The sequence below is a fragment of the Suncus etruscus genome, chromosome 6 (genome assembly GCF_024139225.1).
Source record: "Suncus etruscus isolate mSunEtr1 chromosome 6, mSunEtr1.pri.cur, whole genome shotgun sequence".
Lineage (NCBI taxonomy): Eukaryota > Metazoa > Chordata > Mammalia > Eulipotyphla > Soricidae > Suncus > Suncus etruscus.
The window spans coordinates 123,313,748-123,327,270 of record NC_064853.1 but is presented as its reverse complement, the minus strand read 5'-3'; the positions used below and the strand labels follow the sequence as shown (position 1 = coordinate 123,327,270).

Genomic DNA, 13,523 nt, shown 5'->3' with positions numbered 1-13,523 from the left:
TGGGATGCTGGGGATAGACCTGGGTAGACCACGTGCAAGGCAAGTGCCCTCTGCACTGTACTATGGCTCTAGTCTCTACCATTTGCCTCTTCTTTCTCACTTTCCTTGGTATCTTCCTTCCCTCTCTATATGCACTATTGATCCTATTCAGGAAATTTCAGTCATTCCTCTTCAATTCTATTTTCAAACAACTTTCTCATTCTGCTTTTGTTCCCTGTGTTTCAAGGCAAATGAACTCCTGGTGTGTATAAATCAAGGAGATTGGGATGATCCCAGACCTCTGGAAGTGCCACTTGGTCTGTGTCTCCCTCTGGTTGCCAGTCATTCCAAGCTTTCCTCTGCTGTTCTTCTTGATGTCTTGGACTGCCATTCTGCAACTGCTCATAGCTTCATAGCTGTTATCTCTCTCTTTTCTTCCCAGGCCCTCCAAACCACCACAGCCAGTCAACTCTGAGGCCACCTCTGCCACCTCCTCACAACCACACTCTGTCCCATCACCACTCTTCCGTCAACTCCCTCAACAGGAACTCACTGACCAACCGTCGGAGCCAGATCCATGCCCCACCACCTGCCCCCAATGACCTGGCCACCACACCTGAGTCCGTCCAGCTCCAGGACAGCTGGGTGCTAAATAGCAACGTACCCCTGGAGACCAGGTAAGTCCCTGTTACTGACTCAAGAAGCTGGTCCGGTCACCCAGGTCACCCAAACATCCCCAATTGTCCTAGAAGAAACATCCTGATCTAAAGAAACTGGAAGATTTCTCACTCCTTCACTCCTCCTGTACCTTCTTGATTACCCCCTTAAACAGCTCCTATGTACCCAACTAACAGAATTAATATAACATTGTTTCACTCAAAGGTTCATGGGAAGCATGTTCATAAGCTGCCAATAAATGATGCATTTGGGTCTTTCTTGAAGTAATGCATAGACTCATTGGAAATTAAGTGTATTGAAATTCTTTTTTTTTTGTGGTTTTTTTTTGGGGGGGTCACACCCGGCAGTGCTCAGAGGTTACTCCTGGCTCCATGCTCAGAAATTGCTCCTGGCAGGCACGGGGGACCATATGGGACGCTGGGATTCGAACCGATGACCTCTTGCATGAAAGGCAAACGCCTTACCTCCATGCTATCTCTCCAGCCCCATATTGAAATTCTTGACTCCAGACAGACAGACATCTAATTTTAATTATTTTATCTACATGCAATCTCACATTAATTCCTCCCCCACACTTTCATAGCTTGACACCTAAGGAGCAAATGATAATGTGTGAAAAAAAAATCTACTAGAGGAAAATATGGCATTAGGTATGTCCAAAGGGAAGAGTTTCGAAAAATTTAGGTTGGTTTGGTCCTCATGTCTGTCCTTGCTTCACCTTTGATTTTAGTTTTTACTGGCTGCTGCAATGGAATGAGTCATGGATTGGTGAGGGTCATAGCAAACTTGTGGCTCCTTCCTTAGATGGTTTCATCATGTGCGCCTCCAATTTTCAGCATTTCCTTGTCTAGAGGAAACAAGGAGATTAAACAGAGAAAGATGCTGATTCACATCAACCTTTCATAGGATTGTGAAATTTGTACACAAAAACCCACTTTGCCTACTATTCTAACACTCCAGCCCCTACAATTCATCTCTCATTAGCAAATATTGACTGAATCTCTCCTTAAGTGCTGTGTTTGGTTCTGAAAGATAGATATTAAAACATTTGTCCTGAGGGCTAGAGAAATAATACAGCAGGTAGGGCATTTGCCTTGCATGGGGTCAATCCAGATTTGGTCTCTGGCATCTATATGGTCCCATGAGTTTACCAGGAGGGATCCCTGAGTGCAGAAGTAGAAGTAAGCTCTGAGCACCACCAATTGTGCCCCACGCAAAGTATATATACATATACTATATATATATATATATATATATATATATACACATCTGTGTATATATACATATATATACAGCCTTCAAATCCCATACAATCTAATGAAGAATCCAGGCTCAGTAAATTACAAATTAAGCAGTGAAAAGTAAAAAAAGGGTCAAACTCTCCCTGGTTGATCAGAGCTGAGGGGCTGCTGGAACTGGATTTTGAAGGACGAATGAGAGTGAATTTATTAGGTAAGCAGGCAGAGACAAAGTTGACAGCTCATTGTTTTCCCTTTTCTACTGGTGTCTCATAAAGTATTGGAAATGAAAGAGCCAAGCAATCCACTCATGGATATGCTAAAAAATTCTGAGTTTGATTACCCAGAAGACATTTTCTTACCCAGAAGACAGACTATGCATTAGGGGTAGTGTGTACAGATGTGAGCTCTGGTTATCTTACACTGAAGAAGGGTTTGGAGAGAAGAAGCCAGAGGAGAGCAAGGAAATCGATATTTTTCCTCTGGCTGAATAAAATCATACTAGGATTCTGAATGATCTGAGATCCAGTTACATTGTGAGTGAGGAAGCCTTCTAAGACCACCAAAGTGGAATGTTTGGAAATTTCTACTACTGTCTGTCCAGAGTTAGTTACCAGTTCTGGAGGTCATAGGTTTGATCTTATCAAACCCCCCACCAAACACACACACACACACACACACACACACACACACACACACACACACACACACACACCATCCATTTTCTACCTAATCCTGTCAACTTCAGTGGCCAGTCAGAAGCCCAAAGTAGGTATCTTACTGCTAACCAATTGCAGACAGATGATTCCAATAGCTTGGCCATTACGTACCTTTTATAGATCCTCATTGTTACCAAAGGTTCCCAGAACACCTCATTGGGTGCAGATTCCTGGAGCAGCTCTGAGGACTCAAAGGAGTGATTGGTTGGAAGAGGGGCCAGGCACAGAGTGAAATAAGGATGATTCTCCCCCTTATCTCTTTCCTGTATACCCTTTTCCCTTTATCTCACCACACTCACCACCTCAGAATAGTTCTCCTAAGCCAACCCTTTGGGGGTTGGTGTAGGCCTCATTCCAAAGGCGTAGTTGATGAACCCACCAACTGTTGATGACTGAACACGTCCTCCAGATCCCTTCCCCTGGCACACTGGAGGCGTGTGCTTGGGACCAGAAATGCCAATTCTCTGCTGGCAAGGTGAGTGAGTTCTCCTGGCACCTGGCCCCAGATTCAGATGTTTTCAGAAGAGTCACTTCTATCACAAGAAACACCATTGTCACTCTCAACACTCTATAACTTCTGAGGTTAGTTTGGAAGGGGGAACAGTGAGAAATAAACCCAAGATCAAAATATGCATGTTGGAGTGACACAGCCATATTTCTTTTTGAAAAAAAAAATCACTATCTTGGTGCTAGAGAGATAGTCCAGAGATTAGGGCATTGCTTATTTTATATGCAGCTAACTATGACTAGATCCCAGACATCACAAAGAATTTACCTAAGCACCACCAGGAGTGATCCCTAAGTATGGAACTAGGAGTTAAGCTCTGAGCATTGCTGGGAGTGGCCCATGAGCAAAAAGAAATATCCTCAGCTTCTTTGATAGCAAATAAGAATAGATGGAAAGAGAGATGCACTCAATCCTGGAAGCTGATTGTGATGTAAGGATTCATTTCAAAGACATAGTGGAAAGTTACCATTTCATCACCTCTGCTCTTGTGAACACAGGCCTCTGGGCTGTGATGGGGAAATTTCATAACTTGTGGAGATGAGCAACAGGGATCCTCCATCCCTGAAAACTATGGCCAGATCTAGGGTATCACTATATAGACCAACCCAGAGCCAGCCCTCCCCTCTAAGTGACTCTTTGATGTTCATCTCATTCTTAATGAAGCATGTGGAGCCTTCTCTGTATCATTTTTTTCTCCATTTTCGTCCTGATGGCAAGCAGAATTAGAGGTGCTGATGGAGACCTGGCCTGAAAATAAAATAGTACAGAGCTGGAATTGAACCCAGCCTTCAAAAACTGTGAGAAAAGTTCTGTATTGGTGTTAATAATTTCAAGGAACAATTTCATATAGGTTTCTCCTATCAAAAGCAAGCAGTTTGCATATAAACTGTAATAAGTCAAGAAAAGCTAGATAGGACAAAGAAACAAAGGGCATGCAGCCTACACCTGTCTCTTTGTGATCATGGTATCTCCCCTGCCAGGTAAGTATTGTCTCTTTGATGGAATACAGAACAGAACCATTCCACCCACTCCTTCTCTCTTTGTCTGCTCATGGGAGATTTTAACACAAGGACCTGGGCATAGTTGGCTGGGCATCACCCATCTCCTCTTCCCTCATCTGAAAGAAATGAGGTCATGAATCTTCCCAGCTAGCTGCTTCTTGGGGAGTGTCTCAGGTCAGCTGCTTTGGTCTGAAATAGTAGACAGTGACACAATCCAGCTTTCTTGCCTTTTTTTGCTGAAATAAGCTCCCTCTCTCTAGCTCTCTTGCCAGCAGGTTAACTAAAAAGAATCCCTAATCAGAACAAAAGTTTCCTCTAAGTTTACATTCACCCCAAAATGCCCAGCAGCCCTCATTTTAACTGCCAAGATTCCTCCAACTATAAAAATAACCATTGTTTCTTTTACAAAGACCATGGTGAAGGACAGGGATAGGAGAATGTGTAGGGGTTAAGGCAAATGCCTTTTATGTTACCAATCCAAGTTCATTCCCTAGCACTACAGGGTCCCCTGAGCATTGTGGGGTACACATAGTGATCCCTAGCATTGCATCCTCAGACCTATACATTAAGCTACCCCCACAGTTGACTGAAAAATGTAAGGAGGGCCCATTGGGCCTCCTGATAACTATTTGGAGTGCCCCCACTCCCACTCCCAATTAAAATAATTTTTTAGTTTGAAGGGATCACTCCTAGGGGGCTTAGGGGACCATATGGGATACTGGGTATCATACCTTTATGAGCTATGTGCAAGGTAAGTGTCCTACCTGTTGTACTCTCTGTCTGTTCCCCACAATTAAAATGAAATGCCAATACTAGGGAAAGAAAAGTCTATGATCACCTGTCACATGCCAGCCACTGAGGAGGCTACAATTTTGACAGCCTAGTTCCTGCCCTTTCATGGCAATCCCAGACATGTTGACAGAAATAGCCAACAAGTAGCTAGACATCCTCTGCTAAGAGCCAGACTGAGTCTTGTGGGGTAGAGAGAAGCAATTCTCCCCAGGAACTGATATTTAAGTCAGGCCTAGAGGATATGCAGTAAGTTCTCAGTTGTACAGAATGTTGTTCATCACACTAAAATCATGGGGTTAGACAGAATAGCAGACAGGGCACGTGCATTGAACATGGTCTGAGTTTGAACCCCAACATCCAATATGGTCCTCTGAGCATCCTAGGACTGATTCCTAAGCACAGAGCCAGGATGTAAGGCCTCAACATAGTAGGGCAGCCCAAAAGACAAGACAAAACAAATTAAAACAAAACAAAACAGGATCCATATAACCCCCCCCCATGATCCACAATGATATTCCATAGGAGTAACAGGTGAAAATTACATACACAAAAGCCACAACAGGACACTACAGTAAGAAACAGGTGACACAGGAAAGAAAATAAGATTGGAGTGGGGTCATGTTAGAAAAAAAAAATCAGTGAGAAAAGCTAAATGGCAGAAAGCAAAACTAAGCACATATATATAAACCATTGAGCCACTGAGGAAAGTCTGAGAAGGCAGGAAGAAAAGGCAGCCCAGAGACAGGTGAGACCAGGATGAACCTGGGGTAGAGTTTGAACAATACCCACAACTATGAAAAAACATCACAAATGCCTTTATCACGGGAGACTGAAATAGTGGTACCAAGTTTTGTGGTCTTTAATTAGGGGAGTTTCTGGGTGGGGTAAGGTGGAAAGATGTTAAAGGTCAACTCACAGACCCAGGATGGAGTGCTGCCATAATTTAATGGAAAGTGGGGTGATTTTCAGGGCTGAGGGGGTCCTATTTTCTCTGTCTTTCTCCTACCAATCTGACTGGTACTGGAACATTTAGAGAGGTTTGTGGAATATTTGAAGGTCAAATCAGTTGGGATTAGTGACTGTTTGTAGACAGAAGTAAGGGCAGGGTCTAGGAAGACACCCAGTTTGGGAGCAAAAGGGTTAGGAGACGAGTGCTGATTTGCTGAAGAAGGAACAAATTCCTGAGACATGAAAGATTGGTTGAAGATGTGTTGAGCTGAAATCAGTAGAGCCTTTATAGGTCAGACTTGCCTGATTTTAAAATTAAAGATATCCTAGAGAGAAGTTCATCCCTTTATCAGCAAGATCATACCATGTAACTTCAGAGCTGTCAGCAATTGACTTTTCCTTTTCTGAAAGAAGGAATCTCCCTGCATACTTGACTCAATGGAATGATTACTCAGTGGACTCATATTGGTATAAAGTTAACAAATTAACTTTAATTTGTTGATTTTGTTTTACTTAATGGTTTTACATATGGATTTTCCCAACTCTTTAAAAGTAGAGACTTCCCATTAGATATGATTTGATAGAAATATTTTGTTATGGTTATGGAGCACAGTTGCCTTTATTTCTTTATTTAATATTTATTGTTATTTATTTATTTATTTTTATTAAATAATTTATTTTTTGTTTGTTTTTGGCTTTTTGGGGGGGGCATACTCAGCAATGCTCAGCAGTTACTCCTGGCTTTACAGTCAGAAATCATTCCTGGTGATGTTTTGGAGACCATATGGAAAACAAGGGATCAAACTCGGGATTTGCTGCATGTAAGGCAAATGCCCTAACTGCTGTTATATCACTCTAGCCCCTCTATTGAACAATTTTTAGCATCTCCAAATGCCAAGAAATGTGCTTTTCCAAATTATAAGAAGTGCTTTGCTCTCAATGTCAGAGAAAAAAATCTGTTCTTGGTCACCTTTAATTTGTCCAATACCTATGCTAGGTTACTAGATGACTAATGTTACTGTTCTTATTCAAAAGAAAAGATTCTGAGGTTCAAGAAAGTGAAATTTCCTACACTTCCCCCACAATAGCTAAATGGTATAGTTAGGTTCTGAACTTGGGTCTATCTACCTGACTCCAAATTCCATATTTTCATAAATCACATGGTAATACATTTGGAATGAAAATTAAAAAAATAACAAACCCTATACTAATTCTAATGGCAAACAATACATTAATTTATTCAGACTAAGGAAAGTGGTGAAGCAAATGCATTATATACAAAACAAACTGAGAAATACTCGGTAGGACAAATCTCAACCCGTTACATGAAGCATAGCAGCTTCATCTTTAACAGAATCCTAAGCTAGGAAAGATTTCAAGTATCTGTGTGATGGTTATCTGGGTTAGTAAATTTAAGACTTCATAGGTTAGGGCATGGAGAACACAGGGCAAGTATGAACTGACTTATTGGGCTTCCGTGATCTATTTGTTACAAAATGTGACAGCCAATGGGCACAACCGAAATATGAAGCCCTGCTCTTTTGTTACCTCCGTAATGTGCAGAATTTTTATCTCCCAAATAAGGTTGTGCAAGGTTGAAAAGAGAAAGCCAATGGGCAGGGGTCCATCCCATGGCTGACCATTTCTTAGCCGATATTCCTCAGTCCTACCAGCAGGAGGCGTTAAGACAAGCTCTAATAAGGAGATGAAGGCACTCTAGCATTTAGCCTTAATTTGCTCTTTGGACTCTACTTGCCTGACCACTTTTGCCTAACCACCTCAGCCATCTTGGGAATCCAAGTTTGTATCACAATTTTAGGAAACATACAAAAAATTTTTTGTCTTCGTGTCTCTCCCCCAGATGTCTGGTTGATAGAACATATTTGAGAACTTTTTTGTCTCCAAGTCCTTAGCCTCTCCCAGATGCCTTATTGGCAGAACATACTTGAGAATCAGGACACAAGACCTTTGTAAGGTTTTCATGGAGAAGCAATGTAATTATGAAACTTTCCCCCCCCCCCCAAGACTGAACCCAGATAATACTGTTCCAAACTTGTTCTCAGATTGATTTTTCTACCTACAGATTGCACTTACGGCAGTATCACTGACAAGCTCAATCTTGATAATATTAAACCAAGAACTCTTTTTGCTTTTCTTTTTTTGCCTTTTCTTTTATTTGTTCATTTTTTGGACCACACCGGCCATGCTTCAGGAGTCACTCCTAGCTCTGCATTCATGAATCATTCCTGGTGGGATCTGGGCACTGTAAGGGAAACTGAGGATTGAACCTAGGTTGTCTAGGGGCAAGGCAAGTAAGTGCCCTTCCACTATACTTCTTCACTTCAGCCTCTTCTTTATTTTTTTAATGTTTCTAGTGTAGAATTCATTCTGGTTGAACTAAATGCATGGAAGCACTTTTCAAATCAATAGGGAGCTTGATTTCTCCATATTGCAAGGCATTATACCCCCTCTAAATTCTCATCAGAAGCAACATGAAAATTAATGAGACCTTTAGGTTAGCCTTTCAAGCTCAGCCTTATTTTATAGCCTTACCTTGCCTTTTTGACACCATGATCCCGCCTGGCCACCAACAGCATTTCACGTTGCAGTGAACTTTAATTTTGTAGTTTTCTTAGTCTTCCTTGGAAACTGGCAGCTTATTAATCTCAATAACTGAGCTGTTCAATAGGCAAGCTTCCAATGAGAAACCAGTCTCTCGGTCTCTCAGTCTCTCAGTCTCTCGGACTCTCGGTCTCTCGGTCTCTCTCTCGGTCTCTCTCTCTCTCTCTCTCTCTCTTTCTCGGTCTCTCTCTCTCTCTCTTTCTCTCTTTCTGTGTCTCTTCCCCTCCCAAAGGTTGCTTAGCAAGGGAGGAGCAGAGAAAATGTCTAAAAGGGGTGCCTGGTACCACTTTCATACAATTGGCAGAAAAGTTGAGGCCAAAACCGCACCATAGCCCTAAAATTTATGACTGGGGAGGGCATTAAACACATCCCAAATTATTAATAATGGGATTGAGAGTTGTGGCATGTGTGCAAATTACAAGGTGAATTAAGAGAGAAATGGGCATTGCCTCTCCTGAGGACCACTCCAACCTGCTCTTGGCATGGTTGGCAAATTTAAAAACATACTTTCAAATATGGTTCTCACTGTAAAATAAAAGCCCTTTTAAGTTTATTGAGTCTCTGAGGACTTGAACTTATTACTAACAAGTTACCACCACTTAGCCTTTAGGTAGAAAGAACATTTTTGTGTGTTTGTTTTGTTATATTTGGGGGCCCTACCCTGCAGTGCTCAAGGGTTACTCCCTGCTCTGCCCTCAGGAATCACTCCTAATGATGTTTGGTGAACAATATGCCCCAAAGAACTTAGGTTCTATGCCAGGGATCAAACCTAAGCCACCCATATGCAAGATTCTATAATCACTGGCCCCCAGAAAGAATTTTTAATAATAACTTTATTTAAGCACTGTGGTTACAAAATTGTTCATGATTACGTTATAGTCATAGAATGTACACCACCCTTCACTAGTGTACATTTCCACATTTTCACTACTAATGTCCCAGTTTCCACCCACACACCCACACTTGTCTCTGGGGCAGGCATTTTACTTCTCTCTCTTTCTATGACATTGGTTAGTACTACTGTCAATGAAGGAATACAAAGAGTATCACTTTATCCCCTTTCAGCACCCAGTTCTTTTCCAGAGAGATCAGTTCCAACTATCATTGTCATAGCGAACCCTTTTTTTGCCCTAACTGCACTCACCACTCTTTGTGGCAAGCTTCCTATATGAGGAGCAGAAGGGCCAGTCCATGGCAGAAAGAACTTTTTAAACAATGGTCCTTCAGAAGCGTGGACCTTGGGGGACCCAGTTTATGGAGTGGTGCCACCTGGTGGTCATACTCAGAAGCACAAGATTCTACCCCTGATTCTGTAAATGACCAAGACTTGAGTTAAGTTCACAAATTTTATTTTACAAAATAATAATAAATAAATAAAGCCAAATATTTTCATTCTCCATTCTGTCTATGCTCTTTCACGCAGTTGGTCAATGTTGACAGTCAGCCCCTTGGGGACATTTTCTAAAGTTTTTTCAGAAGCTGTTTTATCTGGAGCAAACAGGGAGAGTGCTGATAAAGTTTTTCCTTCTCTAATTCGGACCACCCCCCAATGGGTCTTTTCTTTTGCACAGAAATCATATGAGGCCTCCGTTGTTCTCCAGGGCAGAGCAAGCAAGCTCTGCAACTTCCTGGAAGCTTCGTGACTTGCCTTTGGAGGTGGGAGGCGTGTCTCCAGCAATTGCCATCCTTCACCATGCTACCCAAATGGGGCTACAGATACTGTAGCATGTTCAAGAAACTTTCCCCACCAAGCAATGTTGCTCTTTTCTCTGAGTCTAGTTTACAAAAATATTCTTTTTAAAATTCGTGATGCAGGGTCACCCTCAGAACCCTGTCTTTTAAAGGCACTTATAAAACCCCATCTTGCTTAGGGTATTGATGGGAGGATCAGCAAATGCTTCCAATTTCTCTCAGCAATATCTCCACTGCTTCTGACATAGTTCACAAATGAGTGTATAACACTTCTGTTTGGTTGACATTGGATTGAATTTCAGTGTGTTAAAGCTTCAGTTGGTGCAGAGTACCCATGCAATACAGTATTTGCATTTCATGACAATTAGCCTTTCTATAAAGATGTTGTATACCCATGATATAACTATCCAAAACTTATTTTTCTGAAATACTTGGAGATATGCATTACAAATCCTGCACTGAGAAAGTAGAAACTGATTTTGTTACATTCGCATGTGCTTAAAAGAGATTTTAAAATGGAAAACTAGGGCCAGAGCGATAATCTTTATGGGAGGCATAAAGGCTTTGCATGTGGGAGGTTCAATCCTTGGCACCACCGGACCCCTAAGCATTGCCAGGATGGAACCCCTCTCCCAACACAGAGACAAGAGAAGCCCTCAAGTTGTGTAGTTGTGACTTCAAAACTAAAAAGGAACTTTCAATCTCTTAATCTAGATCCTCTTCAAACACTTGTGAATTCTGGATAGGAATACATAGAGTGTTTTTAAGATCCATTGAAGTATTTGAGGAAATGTATTTTATTCTTAGTGCCCTTTGCTTGACATGGGAGTGGCCTACAAGCTTAAAAGAAAATAGAGGATGGTGCTAGAGAGGAAGTAGAGAGGGCACTTGCCTTGCATGTGGCTTACCCATGTTCAGTCCCCAGCAACCCATAGACTAATAGGGTCCCTCGAGTCCCGCCAAAAACGATTCCAAAGTTCAGTCAGGAGTAAACACTTAGCACCACCAGAAGTGATCCCTGAGTGCACACACATCTTAGGGTAAGACACTTACTTACACACTTACTTAGTGTAAGTCACTAAGACGGGAGTAAGCCCTAAGCACCTATAGGTGACCCTCCCCCAAAAAAAGAGAGAGGAAAGAGAGAAGACTGCAAAAAATCCACTTAAACCATCTGTGGGGTGGTGGTGTAGGACTTGGAAAATTGTAGCCAGATTGAAAATCTTATTGCTACCTGGAAATAACTTAAAAATCTCTTTGTTTCTAGTTTTGGACATCGTCCTCTCCTAAATGCCTCTTTCGCATCACATATTTCAGGAGGTACTTTGTGTCATCTGAGTTTTAGCCCTGTAGGATAAATGAGCATCTCCTTGGGCTGACTTGCCAAGGTAAAGGTCTAGCATAAAGGAGAGGTTTTGGTCAAATTAAACTCAGGTTAACTCTCCCAGTTTCACTTTTTCTGTTTCCCATTGTCCTTGTTGGGTAGATTTATTTGGAGCTATAGATTATATTCTCACAGTTGACATACTTAGAAAGAGGAGTTCTTCTTATGTTTTAGTAACACTTCCCTTGGTTTTTGGGCCACACCTGGCAGTGCTCAGGGGTCACTTCTGGCTGTCTGCTCAGAAATAGCTCCTGGCAGGCACGGGGGACCATATGGGACACCGGGATTCGAACCAACCACCTTTGGTCTGGATCGGCTGCTTGCAAGGCAAACGCCGCTGTGCTATCTCTCCGGGCCCCTGAATGGTCTTTCATTGTCGCCTCCCAAGCCCCACTTGAGTTATAAACCCACGGTGCCACCCAGTGAACAGACCATGTTGATTGGCCAGATTTGGGGAAATCACATGCCCAGGTCAGACCAATTGTGGGAAGATGGGTGTGGTGACAGCCCAAGAATGGTCATGTTAAGAGGCCATACACTGAAGGTCTTACAAACAAAAAGTCAAAACTTACAAACCAGGTCAAGTACAGTGGTGGCCCTGTCCCTGTCTAACTTACTTCTTTTTACCTCACTGTAGGGGTTTTCTCCTGGGCACACACAATCCTGGCTAGAGTGGGGGTTGGAAGAATTTTAGGATACTGGGTTATCTTCCTTACTGGGCACAGAAGGGAGTGTAGAGAAATAGAGTAAGTTCCACTGACTAATTCCATCCCCTTCTGATTCATCATCCTCTTTGGTTCACTTCTCAAACGTCCTACGACTTTACCTTGGAGTTCACTGCAGCCACTTAATGCATTTTAACTTTTATTAGTCTCCTGATGTCTCTTTCAAGCTATCATCTTCTTTCCTGCAAAAGTGCTTGGATTCCACATTTTCTAATTAAAACATACTCATTTATTGTCTTACTAACCAGTGCTCTTTACGAGGGCTCATGATGAGAAAGTTAACTCAGAGCAACTCAATGCATTTCCCATCTTCTAAAAATGGCTGGAGAAGCAGTTTCACTTTTATAAAGTTGAATTACTTTGGAGGATTTTTGTTTTTGCCTTTTAATAAAACGAAGCATGGAAAACTTTTAACTTTATGCTCCACGTGAATCCCATCATTGCTATAGTTTCCCCCCCTCCCTTGGTAGTAAAAATCAGGATATTTAGCAGAGGTCAGTCAACTCCATAATGTTCTATAATATAGGTAATATCAGAATTGTTCTTTATAGTGTAAATTCTCTTAAGATTTCTTTTTTTTATTTGACTTAGAATGCAACAAGTCCTAATATCAGTATTAATACTCCTTGTCAGTGATCCAGAAGTGACTAAATTATCAGAAGGAGTCAGATAATGCAAAGAGTACAGGGAGGGATAACACACTTTTGCTAAGACCACCAGGATCCTAGTACTGCTATGAAGATGGCATTGTATTGAGAGTTAGGACAGGCTAAGTCAGGATATGTCTGAGATATTTTTTTGTTTTTGTTGTTTGTTTGTTTGTTTGTTTTGATTTTTGGGTCAGACCTGGCAGCGCTCAGGGGTTATTTTTGGTTCTATGCTCAGAAATCGCTCCTGGCAGGCTCCGGGGATCATATGAGATATCGGGATTCCAACCACTGTCCTTCTACATGCAAGACAAATGCCTTACCTCCATGCTATCTTTCTGGCTCATGAGATGTTTTATTATCAAAGCTTTGGATGTTGTTGGCCTCATTTAGAAGTACAAAAGCAACATTATTAGGTGAAGAATCTTCTCTACCTACCTCTAATATGTATTTATTCATATTTTTATTTTTATATTTGCATTTAGTTTAGGGAAAAAGGAAAAAGTGGTATAGAATTTTCTATAATTTAAACTATAAGCATAGGGTGTGTGTGTATGTCCATGTTTGTGTCTGTGCAAGAGAGATTCTAG

The 13,523-nt window shown here is 41.6% G+C and overlaps 1 protein-coding gene across 1 annotated transcript in view; it reads left to right on the top strand.

The window, feature by feature from the left end:
* Window positions 1-13,523, top strand: part of TENM2 (teneurin transmembrane protein 2) — a 1,185,834-nt gene that overhangs the window by 919,419 nt on the left and 252,892 nt on the right. The window contains exon 6 of the mRNA XM_049774568.1: window positions 422-656. Within this exon, the coding sequence (XP_049630525.1) occupies window positions 422-656 (235 nt within the window). The remainder of the gene's footprint in view (window positions 1-421; window positions 657-13,523) is intronic.